The sequence below is a fragment of the Eucyclogobius newberryi genome, unplaced genomic scaffold, assembly GCF_026437365.1.
Source record: "Eucyclogobius newberryi isolate DKJ021-1_F unplaced genomic scaffold, fEucNew1.0.hap1 SCAF_19, whole genome shotgun sequence".
In the NCBI taxonomy this organism is placed as follows: Eukaryota; Metazoa; Chordata; class Actinopteri; order Gobiiformes; family Gobiidae; genus Eucyclogobius; species Eucyclogobius newberryi.
The window spans coordinates 18316536-18343461 of record NW_027315823.1 but is presented as its reverse complement, the minus strand read 5'-3'; the positions used below and the strand labels follow the sequence as shown (position 1 = coordinate 18343461).

Sequence of the window (26926 nt, the reverse complement as noted above, 5' to 3'; positions counted from 1 at the left end):
TATGTTGGCCCTCGCCGCTAGGGGGCAGTGCAGGGCAGAAACAAATACGTATGCACAAGAGCTTCAGAAATATAATCTGAACGTTAATGTTATGTTTTATTTATTTTTTACGTTGCGCATCAGCTTCTCAACAGAGCATATTTTTACTTCACATTGAGATATTTGTTTTGAATAGTTCCATCACTTTGTTTGCCTGATCAGCCAATCCCTCTTACATTCTGTTCAAATGCAGAAGAAAACGTCTTTGTAAATTATTTTCAAAATGTATGGTCTTGGCTGGTCAGGCAACGACTTTGTGACATGGGCCTGTTCTCACGCTCGCCCAAATTACAGGCAAAAAAACATCATAGCGCTTATTGGTATGACAGTAATGTGCTGTAGTAGTGTATGAGACTATTATTCATAATCCAGTGAGTTTACAATAGCCTTTAGAAGTCATATGTGTTTTTCCTATTTATTGTACCTTGTCCAATTGAAATTCAATTCGTGGTGAAGCGGTGTTTTAGACCAGGGCATTTTTTTTCTCATCCTGGGCCAATCGAGGGTCATGATCTGGTCAGTAGGCAACATAATACGATGAATCATGCAACAAAGTTGAATTTATGAGAGGTTCGGTGGTTGCCTGGGATCCTGAATACACTCTCCTCAATTCTCACTTCTGTCTGAGGGCTGCATTTGACACCCAAATTGATATTGGATGCATGACTACTCCAATTTTGATCACTCTGCTGCTCTGTCTTTAACCCTACATACATTTCAATAGTGGAGAGAGACCATCAGATCACTACTATTTATTTACAGCATCAAAGTGGAAGCACCCGTGCGCGCGAGAGGAGCTGGTGCTCACCAGCGGAAACGCCAGCAGTATCAAATTAGACCAGGCTAATAAAAATGATTAAATCATGACGAAAATAAACAAGATAAACAAGTTCTTATATGTATTTAGTACAAGTTAAAGAAGGCCTTTCTCTTGACTAAATTTGCGCACGACAATCAGTGCGGCAAACATATGTAAAACAGGCACTTAGTCCACACCCAGGCCTCACATTATCAACACAAAGTCCTCTCCTCATTATTGGATTCTGATCCGTTTAATTGAGTCAGCTCAGACCTGTCCTCGCGCCCCTCCCACTCCATCCTCTGTCAAAACCCGCAATAAAAAGCAGCGGCTCCGTGGAGCGCGCGCACTGACGATAACACACGCTCTGAGGACGCGTCCGCGGCTCATTTCTTAATAGTGTTTTCTATTGAGTCAGTTTTGGTAGAGGACACGCGTTGTAAAGTAAATACCTGAACACTCTAGACTTGTGCCTCTAAAAGTTGGTGCCAAAATGATGTCAAACGATTTTGCCGTGGCTGTCTGCGTCTTCTCCTGGCTCCACTGTGCGCTTTCCTCTCATGTGGCTTTCTCCAACTTTTCAATGGATAACGAAGTCCACTCGAGCTTCATCCAGAGGCGGCTGCGGAGCCAGGAGCGCCGAGAGATCCAGCGGGAGATCCTGTCCATCCTGGGTCTTCCGCACCGCCCCCGGCCGCTTGTCCACACCAAACAAAACGCAGCGCCCATATTCATGTTGGATCTGTATCATACCATCTCCACGGACCTGCACACGACTGGACTCGAGTACCACAAACCTGCAGCGACCCAGGCGCCCACAGCGCTCTCTCTGCAGGACAGCCAATATCTGGATGAGGCAGACACCGTTATGAGTTTTCTCAACATGGGTGAGTTATGTTTTCCAATGTCTGTAAATACTAAAGCTCTGAACATTTTGAGAAAGCAAAGAACCAATTGTTATTATTATTTACAAAATATCTATCCTGAATTGACCTTTATTCAACCAGTAGTTTCATTGAGATATGGAATCTCCTTATGTAGCCGACTACGGACTACCCAAGTAATAGACCATAAGATGCATTTTGATTGATTTTTTTGTCGTTTATGTAAAAGAAAATAAGTAGTTTTATCCCATCAACAATCTTATTTGTGCCTGTCTGATTACAGTGCTCATCCCTGGTTCTTCTCACACTTTCCCTTTAATCAGTTAGTTGACAACTGTAAATGTGTCTGTGAACAGAGTGTAGTGAGTGACCATGAATCATACTATTTAAATAATACTTTCTTTGATTTGTCTTACATTATGTGTGTTTGGCTGACGTGCTACTGTTTTTTAAAATAAGATCTGTAAGACTTTTGGATCTGAGAATATAGTTATTCATTTTCTGGTTAGGGTAAGACTAACAGCCATGAGCTGGGACATTATGTATGTTAAAGCTTCATTAATTTATAGCTAAACAGTTTCAGTTGTAGAGTGATGCTAACCTCCTGCTCCACTCAAGGCAGATGCTGGCTGTGTGGCCTGCTTGTGTCAGGAGCACTGTGAAGTGTTAAAACGCCTCCCACAGGGAAGTTTGCATATCTGAGGTCTGATCAGTGCAGCTAATGGTCCCTAACGTAAACAAGCCGAGTCCTTACAAGCAATTATAGTGTTCATAAAAACACTCCTGGTTCCATTCCCGGCTTTAATTGCGGTCAAACAAATGACTAGCAAGGTCCAGAATGTGGAGCTCCAAACAACAGTGTGTTTTTGGTTTGGAGATGTTTTTAGAAGACTTACTTACAGACTGGGGCTTGAAGGATGCTGTGTATAAAACAATAGAAAACTGTCAGAATGGGTGAAAGGTGATGTCATGGTGATGTCATTGTGGGTGCCAGCAGACAAAAAATCGCTGTCATGACTCATACATACAATCGTCTTACCAGGAGTAAGTGCAAAAGGAAAGCTTTAGCAAGTTTGGAATCGCTTGCTTTCTTTTTTTGCCCGTAGGCTTTATTAGACAGGAAAGGACAGAGTGAAACGGGGGATGAGAGAGAGGGGAGGACATGCAGCAAAGTGTTGGAGTTGGGATTCGAACTCACAACAATCAGAATTCCTTTTATTCATCCCTAAGGGGGAACTCTTTTGAGCATTTATTTTAGGATTTGACCAGTAATTAAGACACACGTTTAGTCCAGAGAGTTATAGATATAGTATTTTTCAGTGCTGGGTGTAATTCTGCCACAGTAATACTGCTACTGCTACTGCTACTGCTACTGCTACTGCTACTGCTACTGCTACTGCTGCTTCACTTTACCGTGCCAGTGCCCAGGAGCAGTGATCAGGGCGTCCTGGCAAAGTGATTACAGAGGTGTGGGTGGCACCACTATAGTTAAGTCACACATGAATTTGCGAGATCCTCTATATGTTCTATGAGTCTGTTTATAAAAGTACATTGGCTGCTGTGGTTTTCCGGCCAGTGCCTTAACGGGCCTTTTCTTGTGGTCGGCACATGTGTGTAATTTAAACAGGGATCCAAACGGAGCCAGGAGCGGGTTTCCTCTCTCCCACACTGGCATGAACGTACGCCTGAGTGCGCTTAAGTGATGTTTAGTTCAATCAAACTTTTCTCCATTCTCGGCCACATTGCTTCCGAGTTGTGGCACAGATCATAAAAGCAACATCTGATTGTACTCACGGCATTGTGGGCCAAACAAACGTAACTCATTATTAAACATTTCTCTTTGCCACCGTCGTGATGAGATGTAATCAAGTGTCCACTTTGTTTCTCGTTGCAGTAGAACACAATGATCGTCACCACCAGCAGCAGCTTCTGAGCGAGTTCAAATTCGACTTGTCCCGAATTCCAGAAGGAGAAGCCGTCACCGCAGCAGAATTTCGAGTCTATAAGGATTTTGTGCACGAAGACCGTGAAAATGACACGTTCACTGTTAGCATCTACCAAGTCCTGCCCAAGTTAACAAACAGGTACAGTAAGGTTAATTTAAGCAGATGACACACTGCACTATAGTTTTTTTTTATCAAATGTTACCTCAGAAGCAGCATCTATTGGCCTTTGAAATGGAGCAGGTCTGTAGAGTTGGAGTTAATTGAGCTATCCACCTGAAACAAAACTTAGCACAAAATTCAACGTCTTCTCTGTCTGTTATTTTTTCACAATTATTCAAAAAAGTGATGCCATTAATAAACAGCAAAGACCCCAGTGATTTTTGGGAGTTGAAAGGACTTTAAGGTAATTAAATATGATTATTTTCTTATTTTCTGTAGCCAATCTTTAACTAAATAATAATATGTATATTAATAATCCAACACAAAAAATAGGCAACATACAAAATGATTGAATGATGAAGTATTGGCAGCTTTATGTCTAATGTTTGAGTTCATATTTAGGACATAAGGCTAAATTAATTAATTAGGTTGCCAAGTAGAAAGCTACATTTACCACTGCATACCTGTGGACCCCCTGAAATGGGTTTGCGACCCCCTCTGCTCTGTACCAGTCACATATTTACAATGTAAGTGAATTAACAGTCTAACCTCTAAGCCAAGCACCTATGGCTATTTGCAGTATTTAGATGTGCAAAAGAGTAGAGACAATGGCCTATTGTTATTCATAGACAGGTCAGAAAACTACAGACGGGGCAAGTAACGGCCTGATGTTTCATACTTTCCACACATTACAAAACTGATGATTTTAAAACAAAATGTGTAAAAGACAAACTACCCTCACAACCACAGTGTTTCCATTATGGGACCACACAGATAATGTACATATTGTTTTAGATCGCTTATTACAATATATCTGAAGTCACATGACACTTCTCAAACATGCCACACACATGCATATGTTTTCATACCTTTAATTTTGCAAAATAATTAAAATAATTGCTTCAAAATGGCAAAATATTTTAAATGTTATGACAAAGGGGGGAGCAGAAAATGGGGTGTCAGGTGACCACTACTGGCCGACATGAATCTCTTTGAGTTATTTAAAGCTTTGCTAGTTTTGTGTGAATGCTGGTTGTAATAATTGTTGTAATTCATTATTTCCACAGCCAGAGAGAGCTATTGCTGCTGGAGCGAAGAGAACTGTGGGCAAATGAAGACGGCTGGATGGTTTTTGACTTAACAGCCTCCAGCAACTTGTGGCTGCTCAATCCTGAACACAACCTGGGACTTCACCTGGTCCTGGAGGACAGCCACGGTCAGTACCTGTTGTACCTGAATGTGACTACCGGATTTTTCGTACAATAAGTCACATCAGAGTATAAGTCGCACCAGCCAAAAAATGCACAATAGAGAAGAAAAAAACATATATAAGTTACACTGGTGTATAAGTCGCATTTTTGGGGGAAATTTAAGAACAGGAACAGACATTTAATCTTGAAATGCAATTTAACAGATGAGAGAACATGGTAAATAGGTGTACGTATGCTAATGTAACACCTTCAGCTACATGACGCACAGACAGAACTGGTAAGTGTCTGGTATGTTAACGTAACATATTAACAGTTATTCAGATAACTATAGCATAAAGAACATGCTAACAAGTTTACCAAAGCATCAGTATTATCCCAAATCACTAAATCCATTGAATTCTTCTTCCTCTGTGTCACTTCTGAACAACTCCACAAACTCCGGAGGTAGAGGAAGTGCGGATTCTTCTTCTGCATCGCTTAGAAACTAGAGCGCCCTCTTGCGGTTGTTATGTGAAAATAATCAACATGTGACATGCGGTGAGGTGAAAATAATGAATATTATCACATTAAAGTCGCTCTGGAGTATAAGTCGCGCCCGGCCAAACTATGAAAAAAGGTGCGACATAGTCCGGAAAATACAGTATTAACACAATGTAAAAGAATAAACTGTCCCTGCAACTCAACAGCCTTATGCTGCGGTCTATAGTTGTTGGAATTGATACTTTTATGATGATATAGTATATAATATATAAGTCAATGGCATGTGGATATGGTGGTATGTTCTGTTTGGTCATGTCAGCAACATATTTTTCCATCGTCACAAGTTCCTCGGGCCATACAAAAACAAATGAATGCAGCATCAATAAAAAGCGCACATGTTCTTTGCTCAAGTGGTTTTCTCGCTCCAATTTTCACTAGTGGTGACTGTGGTCTTATTAGGATGGATGAAAATATGCTCCAGACATGTTTGTTGTAGGGCCTCCGTGGTCACCGGCGATTCCTGTCTCACGCCACATTCTGTTCTGCCGCAGGCCGCAGGAGGAGCCCGGGTCTGGCGGGGCTCGTGACTGCTGGAGGGTCCCAGGACAAACAGCCCTTCATGGTCGCCTTCTTCAAAGCCAATGAAGTACGCCTGCGAAATGTCAGATCAGCCCACAGGGGGCGTCACTCCCACCGCAACAAGGCACAGAGGACAGTCCAGGATGCTCTGAAGGCAGTAGAGGCTGCGACAGGTGAGTTTCAGAATTGGTTTCCTTCAAATATGCAAGTAGAAGTGTTCCAGAAAAAAGGTTGTGGGTTTAATCTGCAGTGGTTTCTGTCTCACCTCTGTACGGACCAAATGTGTAACTGAATGGTTGACAGTTGTATAACTCATTTCTTATTGTTCAAATTGTACCTTGCTTCTTCATTGCAGTGGATTATGTTCCAATTCAAAAGCTTCTCAACCTGCATTTTGTTAAATTGCAGAAACACTTGGCTTTTCTAAAACTGGATGTCAGAAACACGAGTTATACGTCAGCTTCCGTGATCTGGGATGGCAGGTAAGATGGTTCTTGAAATGCAGTTTCTACTTCTACTACCATTTTCTATAGTTCCTTATTTAGTGGTATTATTTATTTCTTTGCGTCAGGATTGGATCATTGCTCCTGAGGGCTATGCAGCATATTACTGTGATGGGGAATGTGCCTTTCCTCTCAACTCCTACATGAATGCCACGAATCATGCTATTGTGCAAACATTGGTAAGTTGTGAAAAACATAAGAATACCCACTTCCGTCTGCATTAATCTTATCCCAGGGACTACAGTAAAGCCATAGTATTAATGTGTTTTAATGTTGTCTAACTGTAGGTACACTTCATAAACCCTGGGACTGTACCCAAGCCTTGCTGCGCACCCACGCAGCTGCACGGCATCTCAGTGCTCTACTTTGACGACAGCTCCAATGTCATCCTCAAGAAGTATCGCAACATGGTGGTCCGGGCATGTGGCTGTCACTGACCCCGCTGCACTCTCTCCTCTGGGGGAGAAGGTCCATAGCAAGACATGGACAAAGAGAAGGACTTGATAGTTTATTTCACATGGCCAGAGCAGAACTGTTTATTGTCTAAGTCTGAGCACATTAAAAGGACGTGGTTAAATTCTACAAAACCAAAGCTAATCCATGCACAAAATGATGATTTGTTACATTGCTCAGGTACTGGGCCCAACATTACAGAGCAGATACAGTATATTACTGTAACTGTCTGCAGGGGTCACTGTGCAGCTGTTTGTTTGGCCAATGCTACATGTGGGCAAGTTTAATAAAACTACTTTTCTAATTATATTCTGTACAGAATTTGTTATGCTTTACTTGTTACCTTGGATGGAATACAATCTTTAACCTAACACCAGAGTAAATATGTCCCATATTAGCTTATCGGCACAATTGTATCACATTAGAGGCTCATTTGTCTATTTTTCCACGTATTTAAAAGTAATAGACAACATTTGTGTGTGACAAAATACACCAGCTTTGGTTTATTTGAAATATATACATATATGCATTCGCTATTTTCCCTTTGATAGTATATTTATAATTCTTTAAAATAGCATTTTTAGAAAAGATAATGACCCAATTTATTGACATATAAAAAAAGGATTAAAACGTTAACAACAGGTAGAAGCTTGATTTTGATAATGTATGATTGACTGTTGTTTGAAAGGGAATTGTGTGAGGATGTTTTAACGAGGAATACAAAACGCTTCATAACCTGAGGAAATCGCTTTATTTGTCTAAGTCTTTATAAGTCTGGAATGCTCATGACAGAGGTTCAGAATTAATGCATACAAAGTAAAGCTCTCTGAAACAATACAGACGTTTACAAGGGCCTTCACTCAGGCAACTCTCAGACATTACACACTTCATCATAGTTCTCATGTAATAAACTATTGAGCGCATTGCTTAATCAAACGTCTAATTCCAAACATCTACTAAATGACAATGCTCACCTCCTGACACAGTGTACACCCAAATTCTGGGGGGAATAAATAAATAAAGGTGGCTAGTAATAATAATAATATAAGTAACTTTCAACAATTCTTCAACAACCAACCACCTATTTAATCTGTAAGATTTAGCTGATAAACATTTCCAATTTATTTCATTTGGTGTAGAAGTTGTATTTCTTTTATTTGCTGATTATCATTATTTTTTTTTATGTTTTCAAATAAAGGGAACGTTGTACACGTTTTCTTCAAAAGTACTGCACACTTTGCTGACAATTGGAAATAATGTATGATAAATTCTGAATCAGAATGAGAAAAGGTTTAATGCCATAGTCAGTGAACAAAATTCTCAGGTTAGGAACTTTCTTTAATGATTCAGTTCACATACAACGATGAACAATAATAAAAGCAAGATATATCAAATAAGTCAGGCATTCAACTTGTATTTACTAATAAGGTAAAAATAGACTTCGTATGTACACAAAACGTACAGTTAAATTTAAACTCTAGAAACATATGTCCTGGATGTCTTTAAAGCCTGGTTATCAGTTAGGGGCTGAAGAGTGCCTTTTGCGCCCCTCCTCAGGTCTTCTGCTCTCCCCAGTGGGTGATGTCTGGAGGCCTGGGGGGAGCAGGGTTTTCTCACACCTGTCTGTCCCGCCGGAGGGGATCTCTGGCTCCAGGGAGGCTGAGTCCAGGAGGCATGGAGCCGAGACAGGAGTGAGGGCCAGGCACACATCCCCCACACTTAGCTGCCGACACTGCAGGCCACAGAGACGGGCCGTCCTCTGGGGGCAACATGACGACCAGCCCCGGTCCCACACAAAGAAGGGGTACTCCATGTAAACATCCACCAACTCCTGCAGGGGAGTCAAATGTTCTGATATTTATGACAAACTCATGGACTCATGGAAATAATCTCATTTAGAAGAGATTTACAGTAATCTATCCTCACAACAATGTGCACATGGGGACGCATTGTACTATAGACCTAAACCAATGGTTATCTCTTTAGTTTATACTGTACACAGACAAATGGTTTGAATATTGTTATAATAATGCTTATTTGCTGCTCACTTGAGAGTGTGGCTCGTGAAGGAGGAGGAGCAGGCGACACACATAAGGGGGCGGCTCTAAGGTGCAGATTCTCTGCACAGTGCAGCAGCTGAGGCGCACGTCTGGACAGGCCAGAGCCCCCAGCAAGAAGTCTTCTGTCTGCAGGTTCTCCACCCGCTGCAGACGACCGTCCTGTAGCTCGATCAAAGAGCCTTCCTCAAAATGTGGCAACAGCCACGGCAGAGAGGTGAGAGTGGGGGGCTGACGAGGGGTCTGAAGACGGACACTTTTCACTTTCAAGTTTTCTCTCTAGAGTAATTGAGAACAAGGTAAGCAAAAAGGTCAATGAATCAGATATGCTTACATAATGTCAGCTCAAAAATATATAGACATAAAGTACATTATAATAAAAAAAATATTTAATACTTAATTGTTAAGTTGTTGATTAATACACACTAATCACACATACAATATATATTGTAAAAGGAATTAATTGACAATAGTCAAGAAAAATTTACAAACCACAATGAAAGTCCTTATTCTTATTACAATGAAATTTCCCCATGTGTGGACAATAAAGGATTATCTTATCTTATCTTGTTCTAATCTATGCAGTGAGCCAAAAGCGAGAATTTAAAGTAAATCCTGTATTTGTCTGGATTGAAAAACAAGACAATTGCAAACAAGCTATATAATCTATCCTTTGTGTTAGTGCAGCTGGATGCAGAATATATTGTACTTACGGATTTAAGTGCACTTGAACTCAAATATGTAAGTCTTGTGTTTTCCAGTGTAGACTTGATGTCTTTTAAGTGCATGTACAGGCCTTTATTCCTTCCATGCATCTCCTTGTTGGCATGTTGTAATTTCCTCTCCCAATGAGGAGCATTTACAGATGTTGGCTGTACATAGTTGGTGGGTCCGTAAAGGTGAGGGTACAGCTGATGATTGAATGGACTCCATGGCTGCGGAGAAGGCACGTTGTTGAACTCTGTCCAGTGTCTGCAGTCTGTGAATGCTGACAGGACGTGTGGTTTGATCCTGTTGGAAAGGTCCGTCCACGAATGGCGCAAGGGTTGCACCCGTCTTGGAACAGGCTTGTAGGGGCTGCTGTGTCTTTTATATGGATAGGGGGCTTTAAAGATGGCACCGTCACATTGAGGATTGCGAGAAGGTGAGTCTGGTCCCTGGTCCCTCTTCTTCAGGGGCAGGCTTTTGCTATCAGGCCCTAGAGGAGGGTATAAGGAGAAACTCATATTGTTGATGCTCAGCTGGACTCAGTCTCTATTCTTGTTGGATTTCCGCAACACTGAAGTTTGAATTCTCCTGAAAAAAAAGAACATATACTTTACACAATTTTGTAGTCAGTAACCCCAAATGCAACACATTATTGCACTGTTACCACCTGAGAAATGACACCTGCACAAAGTTCACCAAATAAACCAACAGCTCCCACAGGTTCCGAGGGCACAGCTGGAGCCATACATTTGCTCTCTGTTCTCCACGTGCCTCTTATAGCCAATGCAACCATCAGCTCCAGTACTTGCATCAAATGAATACCTTCAGCCGACAATCATGTTGATGGGGCTAAGATGATGTGCTGCTATGGTAACAAAGTACAGCTCTGTTCAATTGATGTGAGAAAGCAAAGCACAAATATGGAAAACTAAATTCCAGGGGTGGGCGTATAGTTACATAGGTTACACTTGTATTTCAAGGTTATTTTGAAATGTAATCTAATGGGTCATAAGTGATGTCCCACACCTTTGTGCTGGAAAGACCTCCTCATATGACTTACACACTGCTCACCAACCATGTTGGAGTGCAGGCTAAATATAACCAACTCATATAACCATTAGGCACTAATCAGATGCAGCAGACACAACAACGTGATACAAAGAGTCAGAATACACTTCTTACCTGGAGTGAAGATTCTCATATACTCACCATTCTGACCTGAGATTCCTGTGCTTACTTTCAACGTGATGCTTTATATGCCTATAAATATCATGTACAATAATTCAAATGCTACAAGCCTGGTCACCAGTATGATCAGATATGCCTGTTTTTTTCCTATTCTGAGATCAACTGTTAATAACATCCTGCTCATCTGCATCTGCATCTGTGTGCTGTGCGTTACAGACTTCAAATGCCATCTATGATATTAGTAGATCTGAGTCGATTACATTATTCAGAAAAACAAGAGCATTGGTTAAAGTCTCACCTAGTACTTTGGCAGACGCTCAGGTTGCTCCATCCATTCTTGTCTCTTCGTCTCAGACATCTTCAGATATGTTCGTGGTGCAGACAGCTCCTCCACACACCTGTCTGGTACATGCACTTGCACCATGCTGTTTGCAGGTGAAGGCAGCAGAATGAACATCCAAACAAGTTCAGTAGACACTCCTCTCTCTCTTTCCCGCCTACTCGTTTTTTTCATTTTGCACTCCTACTCTCTTCAGCCAGTCCTGTTAACCTTTCTCAGACACAGCTCAGAGCTCTGTTTTCTTCCTCTCTGACTCCATCTATCAGTCGCTCACATTTGAACTTCTCATTGTATGTTGGCTGCTAGGCTCAGTCTCTCCTTCAAATTACCTCCCTCTCACATCCATCCCCTGCGTAGCTTCCACACTTGGGAGTTTAATTAGAAATAAGACTGTTGTGGTAGGCGTTCAGTACAAATGTCTGATGCTTGGGCATTTTACCTTGCGCTGTGAGGGTGGCAAACCAACACTTTGGACGCAAACAAAAACATGAAAGATGGACAAACTGATGCTGAAGAATGCACAGGTCCTATGTCTAGAAATAATCTGTATCAATTCATATTTTTATCCATAGTACTTTCATTGTGGCTTGTGTTTCCAGGTTTGTTTGAACTGTAAGAACTTGATTTTGTGCAAGTGGTTTGTTCAGTGTAACCTTCAGCAGAAAATCAAGGTAATTCATCTGGAGTATGGTCTCAACTGCTGTACTTTTACTTCTCAACTACAGGAACTTGGTATTCGCCTCATGGCCATTTTATTCAGTCATTGATTTGGTTGATTTTGCTTTCAGTAGATAAACCTCTGAAAAACCCATGTAGCAGAGACTTGGAGTTTGAAGAGGAATTCTCATTTTGAGTCATCTTGTGTTTCCTCTGCCCACTCACACTCTCAGTGCCTCTTATGTACTACACAAATTACAGAGGATTCACAGCATGTTCAGTTAGCACTACACCTATTATTGTCCTCTTTTTCCTTTTAGCCAATGACATTTACAAAGTGACCTTTTTTCTTTCACCAATCACGAGTCACATCTACCTATTTATAACAAAGAATGTACATGAAAAGAACAGCATAAGAACTTAAAAACAAACAATAATATTCGTTTTAAAATATCAAATATAAATAAATATTGTATTTCTTAAAATAAAACTATTAAATATTGTATTATAAAAGGTTTAGGGTTAATTTGCTACAGGTTGCAACATAATACTTGGTTAACTTAATTACCTGGATCAATTCCTGGTGGTGCTTGATTTTAAAACTAGAAAGAAAGAGACAAGTGGTCTTGAAATTCACAAAAACTAATGTTTGTAAAAAAAAACAACAACATAAAAAACATTTAGTAACTTAAGACTATGGATTGCTTTGTGACACAGTACCTAATTTGAATGAATCTGCCACTTGCTGCAGGGTTAGCAAATGCACTACTAGGGGTGTCCAAACGGTGACCCGGGGGCCAAATGCGGCCCTCAGACCATTTTTTGTTGATCTGAGGGCCAACAAAAAACAATTCAAACATGTTATACCAACCTAATATTAATGTTCCAAGTCTTATCAAAGGTGTGGAGGCGCATCAAAACAACACAAATGCAACATTTCGAATGGCTCACTTCATTGTCGGGTTGTCTGTGGCCCTCTGCTCCGTATAAGTTTCAAAATGCCCTCGGTGAAAGGGGATTGGACACCTCTGATTTACGGCCTTCAGGTTCAGACAAACGCGTGTGATGTGTCCTCCACCAGAGGGCGGTCTGAGCATGTTTTAGGTTGGAATACTCATTTAAGTTGCTTTGAATTCCAAACTCAAATGTGACTGGCTGTTGTTGTTGTTGTTGTTGTTGTTGTTGTTGTTGTTGTTGTTGTTGTTGTTGTTGTTGTTGTTGTTGTTGTTGTTGTTGGTGGTGGTGGTGGTGGTGGTGGTGGTGGTGGTGGTGGTGGTGGTGGTGTTGTACTACTGTATTATATTGCTGTACATGTGTATGAATGTACAGTTTTGGGATCTGTGTTTGGGGTGTTATCATTAGTCTCCACACAACTTCACCGCGGTCTGGATTCGAAGAGGTGGCCACATTTTCCTTGGGTAAGTGCACCAAAATGCATGTATTTATTAAATAACAATTAACCCTGGTTAGTTAACATGTCATTTCTTATGGGATGGGGTGTGTTGCTGTTGCTATCCTTAAATAAGGTCGCTCATTATTTCAGTTTTTGGCTCAAGGATACACCCCAAAAATAAAGTACTTATCTGTTCTGTTAATAAATGGTTTGGTCCAGGTCGATTCCATATAACAAGCACAAAATAAAACTTCACCCGTTGTTAATATATTGTGTGTAAAGGTATGTACATTAGTAGTAGGCCCACTATATTAAAGGTTTCCACTCACGTGCAAAATCACATTGTCTTAAAACTAGACAAATACACTTATTTTAGGCAAAAATGTCCTTTGAATAAGTTAAATTATCTGCCAGTACAGTAAGTGCACTTTACTTACCAAGGTTTCTTCAAATAAGCTTAATAATCTTACTTATTTAGTGTTTATTTAGTAGTCTTGAAACTTTTAAAATTTACAGTGTGATCTTTTGCTTCATGTGTACGTACTCAATCTGCCATGCAACGTTTAGGTTTATGTATTAAAATGAATGAATTCTAAATCTATGATATCATTACATGCATACAACTAAATCCAGACAAAAATCACAAAAGACATTAGGACTAATCCTCCCCAAACAGGATTTTTGAGATTGCAATCAGACCCAAGTCACAGTGGGGGCACAAAAATAACAAAGCCATCTCCATGCATTATGCTGCACAGTTGCATAAGCCCCTCCCCTTCCCCCCACCCACTGGTCAGACTGTCCGCTCCTCTCCAACACTAACTTCTCCTCTCCTCTTTAGCTGCTGAGGGAGCCATTTGGAGGGCCAGTCTGGAGCGGCTGAAGCGCTGAAGTGCTCGGGGAGATGACCACCGCCGTCTGACTCGTTGACCACCTGGTTTTCCCGTGACCTTCTGACAACATGAGCTCCAACACACGCCCGCCAAGTGAGTATGAGCTGGGATCCAGGCAGTAGAACCGCTGTGAACATTCTATGAGTGACCCTCTTTTGTCCATCTTTGGTAATACTGTCAAGGCACTCATTGAAATGCTCACTGAATGAACTAGAAGTGCAGGGAGTTTGTGGCTCAATATGAATTATCTAATAATGACATAATAACTAATATTTCTTGCATTCTTGACCCTTGACCCGTGTTAGAAAACTGGCAGCCTTCTAGAGACAAGCATTTTCATTTTAGCATTAAGTATTTTTCTGCTTTTATGACTTAATCAAGGCTACTGTAACTTGGCTAAAGTGTCCTTTTATTGGGTCATGGGTTTCTTTGATCTATTTAGGGACTATAACGCGACATTTTTAGGTCATACATGGCTTCCAACTATAGTTTAGTTCAGTTCACCCTCAAACTGACCCAGTAAGTCCTGAGGCATGTACTAGATAACCTTAGAACTTATTGTGAAATTGTTACTTGAATTAAAAGTCCTTTGTATGTTTTGACCAACTGGGAAGCCACAAATATGTTTATGCATTTGTTTGGTTAAGGAAAGTAACGAACCCAAAATGATTCATTTTAGTTTCTCAGTGTAATTTTTATTGTTTTAAATCCACACAATGTTATTATGTTAGTTATGCTTTATATACAAAACCATTTTGAGAGATAGAGATGAGCGAACAGCGAAACAAGCTCCATTAACTTTGTTCAGTGGGTCATTTTGTTATGTCATCGTGGAAATTATAGCATTTATTGTACATTATCGAATGAGTTTTGTACCTTTTATTTAATATCTCAATTCTCTCACTCATCATACAACCATTAAATGTGTTATTGTGGGGATGCTTCCTGGAAGTGAAAGCGCTGTTCCAGCCCAAATCCCCCTCAAGAATGTTGAATCATCGCGCTGACTAATGCTCCCCTAATATCGAGCGCGCTCAGCCGGTTCTGTTGGATTAGGGCCACCACACAACTCCAGACGAAAATCTGTTGCCTCTAATGGGATTGTGTTCCTCTATCCAATCAGGCCCTGCCCCCTGTTGTTCCACAGACACACAAACCCACATTCAGGAGGGAATAGAGTCAGTCCCGGTGCGATTTCATGAGGCTTGAACAGATCAGCGGTTATAGCCCTCAACATGACGGCTCCCATCTGTTGCTGAGCCCGGCGCTGGTGCTGCTTGTTGTGGGACTGAGCCAAAGAGTTGTCGTCCTGACTGTGGATGGACCAGATCTCACTGCGAGCATCGCCGGTGACTCAGCGCAGTCGTACATAAAGACATAGATAAGAAATAGCTGTAATCACGGGTATTTCATCTTGGCAATATCAATAAGAAGGCGGATTGCTAAAAGAAATTGTATAGTTGTGTTAAAGCTGGATGAACAGATTAGTCCTTGAGATGAAGTGGACTGAATTGATTTTGCAATTTGTTTCTTCACATTGTGGTGGGCGAAAAAGAGATATACGTTTTTGCTCATATTGACTGATTTTTTTTCTTCCCTTCAACTGGCTTTTGTGTTAATTTCATGAACATTTAGAAGAGAGACTTTAGTTCATGAAATTTACCTATAAAAGTCATTTAACTCCACGTTCTTTTGGCTTTCGAGCTGTAGATCTGCTGATGATTTGAAACAATTGGATCTTGATTAGACTGAAATGGCATTAGCTTGAGTAAAAGTTGTAAATTGTAATAGATATTTATTATGTTATCATTTTGTCATTGCGTTTTCTGCATTTGAGTCATTAATGAGAAAAATTCAATAAATGATTATGTTTATTATGATTGTAATAAAAAGAATCTGGTGGTTTAGGTTAAAAAAGGTGAAATGCTGGTATGGATCTAACGCTAAAGCAGTAGTGGTTCATTCAAGTGAGTAAAGATGGGCCCTTTAAGCTTTGTAGACAGAACGTGGGATTGATCGATCTCTTTTAAATTGCTCATTAAGATGCGCAAACCACCTCATCGTTATCTGGGTCAGCTTTAAAGGGATTTGTCGAGGCCTACACCACTAAGACACCAAACTTTTTCCCAGGCTGACAATTCAAGGCTATATCTATCTATCTATCTATCTATCATAATTAAGTCATATCATTACAAACTAGACTCCAAAAAAAAAGCCTAAATGCAAAGAGCGCTTTTACCTGGCTGTTTATGTCACATTAACTATACACATTCATTCAGAAAGTTTAATTTTATAAAGCTGGTATGCATTAGTCACTGGAAATGAAAAGAAAATAACAATTTCCATGTCTGTATTGTTTGTTTGTTTGTTTGTTTGTTTGTTTGTTTGTCGTCAGTAATTGTGAGCGATTGCTAAATTGGGATCTTTCCTTTCACAATTTTATCCCTAATTGTGTCAAACGATTTATCCTACATGGCCACCATCTTAAACATTTTGGTCAGAATATCCTGATGCTGTTTGTGAGTACTACCAGAATCTATTGGAATCTAAGGATAAATACCAAATAGTCTCTGTGTGGAAAATGATTAGACAATGGCCAAACCAGCCTATAATCTTGACCCATACTTTTTAGTGTCATGTTGGTTTGTTTTTTCTGTTCTTTTATTTTTAAACATCTTAAAAAAAAAAAAAAGATGTGACACACTGTGTTTTGGATCTAATGTGTTGCTTCTGGATGAGAAAATGATAGCTGTGAGAAGTCCTGAAATAAAAGCGACACACTGTGAACGGCGCAGATGCACTGAGCGACCACCTGTCTGCTCACTTAACCCGGGCTATTTTCTATTTAGAGGCCTTTGAAGGGAAAGACACAGAGGGTAGCTTTTAAGATTGAAGGCTTAAACATCTTCAGTGCGCTTTAACTATCAGCTTCATTATGCGGCCAATTACAGTGTCATTCCTCAAGGCCAAAGACACAGTATTAATTACCACAAGAGCTGCAAACTGTTAACAGCCTGCAAGAGAAGGCCGGGGTCGATCTTTAGCTTGGAGCAAAGATAAAATAACAAGATAAACTTTTCTACCTAATGAGTCCATCCCCTGTGCTGTGTTCACATGGTGTGGGAGATTCTATCGCTCCATTATACTGTTATACTATACATGTGTAAAGGTTGTTTTAGTGTTCATATGGATGCTTAATATCTCTATATGACGTGTTTTCTACAGTGGCAGTATTGTCCATAAAGTCTTGATGTTGTCATACAGAGTTGCCTCAGGAGTCATTTAACAGTGTTCAAATATGTCTGTGCTATTCAAAATTGTCATGAGACTACTAGATTAGACTTCATCTCTCAAATCCTCTATAATGGGAAGAATTACTTGCTTAAGATTGTGCCGGTTCTAAGCCTATAAAGAAGGTTTATATTATTCAAGTTATATTTTGTAATGCAGTCGCAATATCTTTAAGTGTTATATCAGGCATTGAAATTGCTCTTTCTGAATGAAGTGCTGAAATGCAATTAAACTCCCTCGCTCTCTTTGAGACTTGCTGGAGTAATCTGTGAAATTCCCTGCCTTAGAGTAAAAAGTTTAAATGTTTCTAGCTTTATGCAAATATTCAAATCCAGCGTTTAGGCCATTGCAACGTCACACTGCGCAAGATGCAATGGAAACTGAAGCATTATGAGATGATACAACTCACCTTTCTTTATTAGATTGTGGAATTTGTCATATATGCAATTTGTCACATGTCAAAATAGCTCTGTGTGTTTCCATTTATAACGTAAAAAACCCCTATTAGTAATTGTGGCTTGTGTATGGGTATAAATGGGGTCGGCCCTATGTTCCCCTGTACCTGGGTTAGGGTTTAAGTTAGGGTTATATGCTGCTATTTTTTATGCTGTAAAACCATACATTTATGTACAACTTTTGGGGCTGTGGAACCTGAACAATTAGCCTATTCTAGTATTTGTGTAGTTCCCCCATTCATAGAAAAGGGGGAACATAGGTACCGGGAAACATATGTACAGGGGAATATAGGTACCGGGGAATATAGGTACACATAGGTACCGGGGAACATAGGTACCGGGCAACATAGGTACCGGGGAATATAGGTACCGAGCAATATAGGTACACATAGGTACCTGGGAATATAGGTACCGGGGAACATAGGTACCGAGGAACATAGGTACCAGGGAACATAGGTACCGGGCAACATAGGTACCGGGAAATATAGGTACCAGGGAATATAGGTACACATAGGTACCGGGGAACATAGGTACCGGGGAACATAGGTACACATAGGTACCGGGGAAAATAGGTACACATAGGTACCGGGGAACATAGGTACCGGGGAATATATGTACACATAGGTACCGGGGAACATAGATACCGGGGACTATAGGTACCGGGGAATATAGGTACTTACCCGGTGTAAATAGTGCCTCCTAAAGTAAGCCTATGTACATTTACATTTTCCGACATCTCAGGCGTGATCACTTTTATATAATCTGAAGGAGTAATTTGACAGTAGGCCACCATGTCGAAGAAGTCTGCCATTTGTACAATACTCTGCGCTCATTTAAACAGTTTACAAAGCAGAGAGCACTTGTCTCATTGCCATGGCTCCTCACAGGGAGTCTCTCATTCCAAACCCGATTGGACGATGGCATCAACACTCAACACCGCCATCGGGGCTGCTGCTTTCAAAAGAGTGACCTCATCCGTTTGTGCAGGGACAGCGGTTCCCAGGAAAAGCCTTGGCACGTCCTGTAGTAGTCAAACATTCAGCTCCAAACTCATTGCTGTGCTGGTTCCTTTTCTGTCTTACTAGTCATCAAAGGCTCTGAGTGGAGGGCTTTTTCCATGGGTGAAATGACTCTGGGAAGGCAGTTGAAAGTATCACGCTCTGACCTTCGCAGTCTTTGAAGAGTACACACCTCGAAGCTCTCGTTTTCACCTTGGGACTGATGGACTAATGGGGCTGTGGGTAACTCTGTCTGTAGCATTCAGATCAATGTGCTGCTGCTGTTGGTGGTTTACTTTGAGCAGCTTCAGAACCTTCAGGAGAGGAAAGTGAACATTGCATGCGGCGTGTTTTTACAATCAATAAGTGTGCACTCAGACGTTTAGTGATTTAACTTCTGATCTTAAGTACAAGTAATTACAAAAAAATGGCAGCGAGGGACTGTGTAATTATACAGTAGGTAATTTGGCCTTTGCTTTGTAATATATCATGATTTCAAGACATTCATCTATTCTATGCGTATCAAATAGTCAAAGGTACCGATACCCAAATACTAATGGGCACTAAAACTAGAATTAAAAATATACTCATTTGAACTAGTATGGATATTGAGTCATTTACGTCAATAGGACAATTTTTGACCTTTTGCTCTCTATCAGAACTATTATAAGATCACAAAGTAATGTCAAAGAAACAGCGATTAGTTTTCTATCTATTCTCCCAAAGTAAATGTGTTTTTTATTATCTTTGTGACATAAACATCGGTATTGTGTAAAAAGCCTCTCCTTCAGTATCAACATCATGTTTAAAATCTTGATTTTGTTGGAGATGTGCAAGAATATTGAAAGTATCGCCGTATAAAATCAAATCGTATCAAATTTAGAAAAGTATAACAAGCTTGCACTATATAAAGTAAAATTATATTTCTACAATTCTTCACTCAACCATGATATTTTCAGCCACGTTTTCACACACTTCTGATGGATTACAATAATATAATGTCCATATCATGTTATTTTAATTAATTTTGTCAATATTGCCCATCCCTAGTTTCGAATGGGCAAACTTAAAAACCGTGTGCTGGAATTTCCCCAGAAGTCGACAGACATTTCATGCTTTTCAAGATTCTGCATTTCCTGTAAATATCTGGGTAAATTTAGACACATTCTATGGCTCATTCATGGCTATTTCCTAAAAACTGGCATTAGTCCCAATCTTTTACATCTCGTCTTTGTCTCACTGTGAATGGGCTCTCTCTGTGCTCGTCCCGGGACAGAGGAGGCGGGGTTTGACCGTCCGTGGGGAGGGGCATCATCTCCATCTGTATCCGTCTGTTTCACTCATTAGAAGGACATCTGCTTTTCTCACCTCAACAAAGACTTACAGTATGCTCTCAAACTCAGCGCTGGTCTGGCTGAAAATAAAGACATGCTCAGTCAATTCTGCACCGTACAACATATTTACAATTTAGTTTTTTGTAATTTGCTGTTACATCGTCCATGATATGATTGATGACAACCTACGACGCAAAGTGTTTATTGACATACGAGACACACGAACAACACGAGTTTACATAAATGGATGTGGTTTTGGGGCTTCTGGCGATGAGGGCTGTAGTGTCCCTGGTCTCGATACCCCCATCTAGGAGATAAACTAGAATAATTAGAAGAGGGTCGGACAAAGGGGCTCGAAGTCACAAACGCTGATGTGTGTGACCTGGATGACTAGTGTAGCCGCAGGAAGGGGCGTGAAAGGGGTGTGGTCCTGTGCCCTAACTTAAGATAACAAATGTATCTCCATGTAATCGAGAAGACGTTTGGGGTTTGGTGGAACACGTTTGTGGTGTAAAATGCATGGCACTAATTAAAGTTAATGTTCAGGAAATTAATAAAAAGCCATCTTACTGTGTTTTACGAAGAAAATTAATAAATAAGAGGATTTGTGTCACCAGAACTAATTGCGTTTGACTTTTTATGACTTCCCATTCCACAAATTGTGACATTTCTTGATCATTACAGATGTTTTGAATAAGCGTATAGTTGATATAGTATATTCCAAAAGCACATTTTCTTTTAACTATTTGATTAACTTTGGTATTTTGGTTTAGTATATGCGTGTGGTCAAATTACTTATTTCTTTATAGAGCTGGAGAGGGAAGACAAATCAATGTCTGAATAACCTTTGGCTCTCTGCAGACTTCAGTCTTTAAGTGGAAAAGATCAATGCTGCGATCAATCATCATTAACCTGTGTAAAAAAACATCAGTAATCACTTTGTCTCAACCCTTTCACTTGCTGGGCGTTTGCATATTTGCCTTATTGTGCTGTTCCCAAATTGCAAGGTTCAAAAGCAGGCTCCTATTATTTAAACTCACATCAAGTTGCTGACTTCTAACACTTGATGACAAGCTGCTCTGTCAGCACTGCGCCCTTCACTCCTTCTGACTGTGGACAAGATTGTGATCCAATGACAAAACAAGGTTGCTTTTCCACAGTTTTACAGTGCTGTGGGATCCGAACTAGTTCTCTCTGTACGTTCTATATTATCATCTCCAAGTATTGGAGATGTATGTATTCTTGGCAGTTATGTGTTTTTATTGTCAATGTTTATGAATGAATACATGTTAAAAATACATAAACAAATTTGGGCATTTTTCATGTCAGATACATTTTCTAGAATCCAGCTCAATCGAGCTGGATGAGTAAAACAATATGATAATGCATTTGAAAAGTATAATGAGGGGAAATAATATGTATAGCAATAATTGTAGATATTATTTTAAGCCCTTTTCCCCAGTAAACCATGGAGACAACCGTTCAGCAGCAGCAGTTAGTGCTGTGCCCTTTTCTGATCGACTGTTCGTGTTCTTCTTTTAGTCAGGTTTTGGCCTGTGCTGCTCTTGCTGGAGCTGTAAAACCAATGGCTCATGTGTAAAGGTTCAACTGCATCTGTCTTCAAAGTGTAAATACAATCAAAGTAAAACAAAGTTTTCCACTAGGATTCTTTTGTATTTTGCGTGGACAATTGTTCCATTTAGAGTAATTTGACCAATGCTTCGTCCTTAAACCAGGGCTCTCAGGAGCAGTGAGTAAACGCAGAGTCTCAGAGTTGGTCATGATTAGCTGGAGGATAAGCCGACTGCACATTTTAGTTTGGCAGTTTTATTGCAGCATTTACTTTCTTTAAAAACAATACTACAATAATATGGTTGCTCTGAGAAGAACAATCGTCCCTCCTCGTCTGACCTGTGCCCAGGAGGAAGGCTGGACTGGACACACAGCACCGGTCCTTTACTGAGCAGGCACACTCATTGTGGTGACTGTTTATGTTAAAGAAATGTGTTCCGTCAGTCAACACTGAGAAGATTTGGAATGTAACTAATGTAAACATCTAAGTTTCTGGTCTCCATCAAGCAGATGTATTTTTAGACAAATGACTTCTGCTCTCTCTCTCTCTTAATCTATGCTATTCCCAGTGTGGACCCAGTTCAGCCGCATTATCCAATTAGCTCAGTTCTGCTGGTAAAAGCATTTTTATGCAATCCCCCAACTCTATATTGTACAAATATTGTCTTATGTTATGTGTTATAGTGTTTCTTTACTAGCTTCTTTAAGTCCATAGTGCAAGTGCTGTTTATTCCATTCATTAATTATCATCTGGTCATCGTTCAAAAGTCATTCTCAGTCTGCAGATTAACAATGATTTTTGGATGAAAGTTGAAACATCTTATTTTTTTCCAAAACAGAGTCCAGATGACGACAACTGAATGTTTTTCCTGAATGAAACACTCGAATGAGGCTGACGTGTTACATTTAATTTTCATTTGAATTCCTACCTGCAAGTTCAAACGAAGGCTAATCAATCAGAAAATTATGTTAAGTAACATGGGCATTAGTTAAGACATTTAAGTCAATAATTGTAATGAAAGAAGTTGAAGAAGAAGAACATAATTCACGATCAAATCATAATTAACTGTGATGTGTTTGGGCATCCATCATGTCATTGAGGAATTCAAAGGATTTACATTTTCCACTTTGAACGTTTTCGTTTCAATGTTTGTTTTGTTAAAAATATTATTTTATTATTATTGGTACTTAATTTTGTTATAACATGTTACAAAATTAAGTACTAATTCGTCAATACAGCTAAATGTCTCCCTCTGCTGGCTATATATTCAGCCACATCCACACCAGTTTCTGCTGAACGCTATTGCTTTATTATTTTATGCATTCATACACTCTCACAAATATGAGTTTCCCTCAAATTACAGACTGAAGTAGAAGTAAATAATAACACAAATAAATAATTGTACAAAATAATAGTATGCATAACAGTAGCCAACAAAAAACAAGTAAAAGCCCCACTACGTGTATGATTTTGTGCAGCTTTAGTGACTTTTTATGCTGACCGCTGTCATAATTGGCCTCTCTTTCAGCAGACCCTGAGCGCAGTCAGAGGATGGTGTCAGATGTGGATCAGCAGCTCAAGCTCAGAGAGAGACAACGCTTCTTTGAAGAGGTCTTCCAACATGATGTGGATGTTTACCTGTCATCGGCCCATTTGAGCATCAGGGACTACAAAAGACGTGAGTTTGGAGATCAACCAGACCATTTTGAATTTACAGTTCTGTTCATTCGCTTTGACACTTGTCTATAATAAATTCTTTCTTTTTTTTGTAATGCCAAAAGTCACAACAGCAGTTGCCTCAAAGGGCGGCAGTGAAATAGAGAAGCAGATTAAACAATATTCATTGGAAATGAGCAAATGGATAATTGTCCCAACATGCCCTGTCCTTAGACAGGGCATGGGAGTAGAAACCTCAGGCACAAAACTTACCAGTCAGGGAGCAAACACCATCCAATTTCAATCCTTAACTTTCATATCAAAACTATAACTCTTTCTGCAGCATCATTACAATAATGATCTATTTAACCACAGATTGCAAATGTAACACTCTATCATGGGTCACAACATAACACACAGGAGTCACATTATCATAGTAACCATATAATAAAAAAGTAAACCTGTATGAACCAGGTCTAGAGACTCTACTGTGGGTGAAAGATTTTTACCTATTTTTCAACATGCAAACTCGGGCCTGTGTCTGGGTGGGTTTCCTCTGAGTTCTCTGGTTTCCCCCATGAACCCAAAACATGGACAACAGGTCAAATCCTCCAGCTAAAGTGGTCCTGACCAAGCCAGGCTCAAAGATCAGGAGACGTGTCCCTGCTGCTCCTGGCAGGTTTCTCCAGCAGCACCGAAGATCAATTCTAGAGGACTCATTTTCCTACGGGGACATTAGTGTTAGTGTAAAGTGTAGAGTTTGCCAGCGTGCCACCAGTTGAGGACAGGTCATGTTTTGTTTTGTATAAAATATTACAACAATCCGGGAATGAAGCCATGGTAGAAGAATGTGTCGGACTAAATAAACCCCTGTTGTTTTTGTCTTTCATAATATGCACAATTATTCATATTTTCACAGCACCTATCGGCAGTATCTCATCTATGGAAGTTAACGTGGACTTGCTTGACCAGATGGAGTTGATCGACATTTCTGACCAAGACGCTTTAGATGTGTTCTTCAGCTCAAGTGAAGAAGAACCTGTTCACACTGCCCCAATGCCAGGTACGAACACGAGACACACACGTCGCACAAAGTCTTACATTTGTCATTTATTCTATCTTTCTTCAATCAGTGCAAGGCAACAATAACGACAAAGAGCTCGTCAGCAATGGGCTCTTCCGGCAAGTGCTGGTGGGCCTCGATTCCAAGTCCCGAATGTCGTCCACGTCTTCGGTGTCCTCGGGGGACAGCCAGAACATGAATGCCAACGGAGCGCACTCCCCCATAGAGGACTCGGACGATGAGGAGCAGGAGAAGAGTGGGACATTGAAGAGACGGCCCAAGTCCACAGAAAAGAGAGCTTTGTGAGAGACTGGATAAAGCTCCAGTGGACTGTGGTGTCTCATTTTTATATGCATTTCATTGATTGATAGGTCACATTGTGTAAAATGTGTGGGCTGAATGTAAATAGAAGGATTAGTTCTGGTTCAGGCCTTTTAATTCTGGCAATAACATGTTTTTGAAGGATCTTGTTTTCTGTACAGTATAACTCTTAATCCTAACAAAATAAATCATAAGGAATGAATTGAGAGAAAAGTTCAGATCATCAATATATTTTGTTTTCAAATAAAATACATGAACATCAAATGTTTCGTTTTTTTAACATTTAGTACATGTATATAAATGTATTATATTTGTTTTGAGGTAATGTACACACAACATGCTACAGGAAGTGTGTGTTTGGCTGGATTTGCAAGATTGTTTTTTGTAAGAATAATGAATAAAGGCAAACTAAAAGAGCCATTTTGTTTTTCATTAAAATACGTAATAGTAATAGTATGGTCCTTCTCGATGGACAGCAATGTGGGTTTGATTCTGGCTTTGTCCTTTTCTTTCTCATCCCCATTTCATATTGCACTGTCCTTGGAAAAATAAAATAAACTTCTTACTATTATGAAATTAATTGAGTGGTTGGGGTTGGGCCTCTGCTTTTTTTCTTACCCTAACTTTTGTTCCAATAAACAAAAACTGATGGAATTGTATTTCATGATGGGACAATGGTATATGATATACATCATAAAATACATTATTTTTCATTCATAACTTACTATTTAATATGAATGGCATTTGTAGGAGTTACAAACGGCCACATTTGAGACTAAATAAAAAATAAATGATGGAAAAAAGGTAGTTGTATTAACTACTTCTACTCTCCTGAACTAGTGAACTTAAAGAACTTAAGTTGACTTAAAAAAACTTTAAAACTTTAAGATAAACAAATGAAACATATCAATACAATAATAATAAATAACTGGATCATAATGTTGATTTACAAGTCTTGACCATCAAGCCTCTCATCTCATACTCTGAGATAAATGTTGTGGTCACTCTTCAATGTGAGTCTTTCTATAGGAACACAAGCTTTATGAGGACAACATTGAAGTATTTGAACATGTTAGCTTCTTACACCTTGCCTTCAGATTAAATTAGTTTTTTTTAAATACCAGAATCTTTGTAATATTACTCACAAATCCATTTTACATCCAAAGTGTAAGTGCATAGTTTTGTTACTCTCACAGCTATTGTACCCACCTCTGAACGTGTCTAACCTGTTCCTTCTGTTTTAGTAATCATCACAGGTCAAAGTACAATCTCAAGTGTTTTGACAATGTTCCCAGGACGTAAGTGTTTTCCCCATGTAAAGCACAAGTTGTTGTTCTTGTTGTTCTTGTTGTTCTTGTTCTTGTTGTGTTACTCTTAATTGGCAGCCAACTGAAAAGATGCAATTACTGTAGTTGTACGTCTTCAAAGAATGTGTTTTACGTGTTTTTACTGTAAAGAAGAAAAAAAAGCACAAGTATGAGGTATGACGTGGAATAATGTCAGTAGTACAAACACTAGATCTTATTTATTTGGTACATAATTAGTACTACTAGCCCACTACACTACACTACACTACACTACACTATACTACACTACACTACACTATACTACAAACAGGTAATGGTGGGTATTCAACTTACTTCTCTCATTTCCTATAGGGCAAATCATAAATTATTGGTGTAAAAATATTCAAAAACAATAAACCCACTTAAAAAATAGCTGACAAAAATGACACTCTCTGACTCATCTGGTTGGTAGTTTCATGAGCAAACATGAAATTCCTCAGTGTATGAATGAAGACACACACACAAACTAAGTATAGGCTTGTATAGGAGTTTTGCGTACACTATTCACCCTGTGATTAGTGCGGACAGTGGGAGGGGGTGGACGGGGGAGGAGCCTATGGTCTACCTTTTATCACATGGGAAATGCATTTGCCAAACACT

General features: G+C 39.7%; 3 protein-coding genes across 4 annotated transcripts; 2 read left to right on the top strand and 1 right to left on the bottom strand.

The window, feature by feature from the left end:
- Positions 1–1321: 1321 nt before the first annotated feature.
- On the top strand, positions 1322–7108 carry LOC140365515 (bone morphogenetic protein 7-like). The gene is made up of 7 exons (XM_072451988.1): positions 1322–1725; positions 3617–3806; positions 4895–5043; positions 6070–6270; positions 6506–6579; positions 6669–6779; positions 6888–7108. Exons 1-7 carry the CDS (start codon positions 1332–1334, stop codon positions 7035–7037), a joined length of 1269 nt encoding a protein of 422 aa, XP_072308089.1. The 5' UTR covers positions 1322–1331; the 3' UTR covers positions 7038–7108.
- A 1409-nt stretch (positions 7109–8517) lies between these two features.
- Positions 8518–9965, bottom strand: LOC140365517 (ataxin-1-like). The gene is made up of 3 exons (XM_072451989.1): positions 9824–9965; positions 9102–9389; positions 8518–8884 (listed from the first exon to the last, which is right to left on the bottom strand). The coding sequence occupies exons 1-3, from the start codon at positions 9923–9925 to the stop codon at positions 8570–8572; spliced, it is 705 nt and encodes a 234-aa protein (XP_072308090.1). The 5' UTR covers positions 9926–9965; the 3' UTR covers positions 8518–8569.
- Positions 9966–14239: 4274 nt separating this feature from the next.
- Positions 14240–25398, top strand: LOC140366174 (dysbindin domain-containing protein 2-like). Of its 2 annotated transcripts, none has more exons than XM_072452847.1 (4): positions 14240–14382; positions 23472–23618; positions 24516–24659; positions 24730–25398. In XM_072452847.1, exons 1-4 carry the CDS (start codon positions 14358–14360, stop codon positions 24963–24965), a joined length of 552 nt encoding a protein of 183 aa, XP_072308948.1. In that variant the 5' UTR covers positions 14240–14357; the 3' UTR covers positions 24966–25398. The 2 variants fall into 2 exon arrangements, with proteins under 2 accessions (XP_072308948.1, XP_072308947.1); XM_072452846.1 differs by having other exon boundaries at positions 23469–23618.
- Positions 25399–26926: the final 1528 nt, after the last annotated feature.

Coding starts and splice junctions, on each gene's coding strand:
- LOC140365515 (XM_072451988.1), top strand. CDS start 1,332: ATGATGTCAAACGATTTTGCCGTGGCTGTCTGCGTCTTCTCCTGGCTC. Junction 6,271..6,505: donor GGCAGTAGAGGCTGCGACAG/GTGAGTTTCAGA, acceptor GTTAAATTGCAG/AAACACTTGGCTTTTCTAAA. Junction 6,580..6,668: donor TCCGTGATCTGGGATGGCAG/GTAAGATGGTTC, acceptor TCTTTGCGTCAG/GATTGGATCATTGCTCCTGA.
- LOC140366174 (XM_072452846.1), top strand. CDS start 14,358: ATGAGCTCCAACACACGCCCGCCAA. Junction 14,383..23,468: donor CTCCAACACACGCCCGCCAA/GTGAGTATGAGC, acceptor CCTCTCTTTCAG/CAGACCCTGAGCGCAGTCAG. Junction 23,619..24,515: donor CATCAGGGACTACAAAAGAC/GTGAGTTTGGAG, acceptor ATATTTTCACAG/CACCTATCGGCAGTATCTCA.
- LOC140365517 (XM_072451989.1), bottom strand. CDS start 9,925: ATGCATGGAAGGAATAAAGGCCTGTACATGCACTTAAAAGACATCAAG. Junction 9,390..9,823: donor GTTCAAGTGCACTTAAATCC/GTAAGTACAATA, acceptor CAATTACTCTAG/AGAGAAAACTTGAAAGTGAA. Junction 8,885..9,101: donor TTCACGAGCCACACTCTCAA/GTGAGCAGCAAA, acceptor ACTCCCCTGCAG/GAGTTGGTGGATGTTTACAT.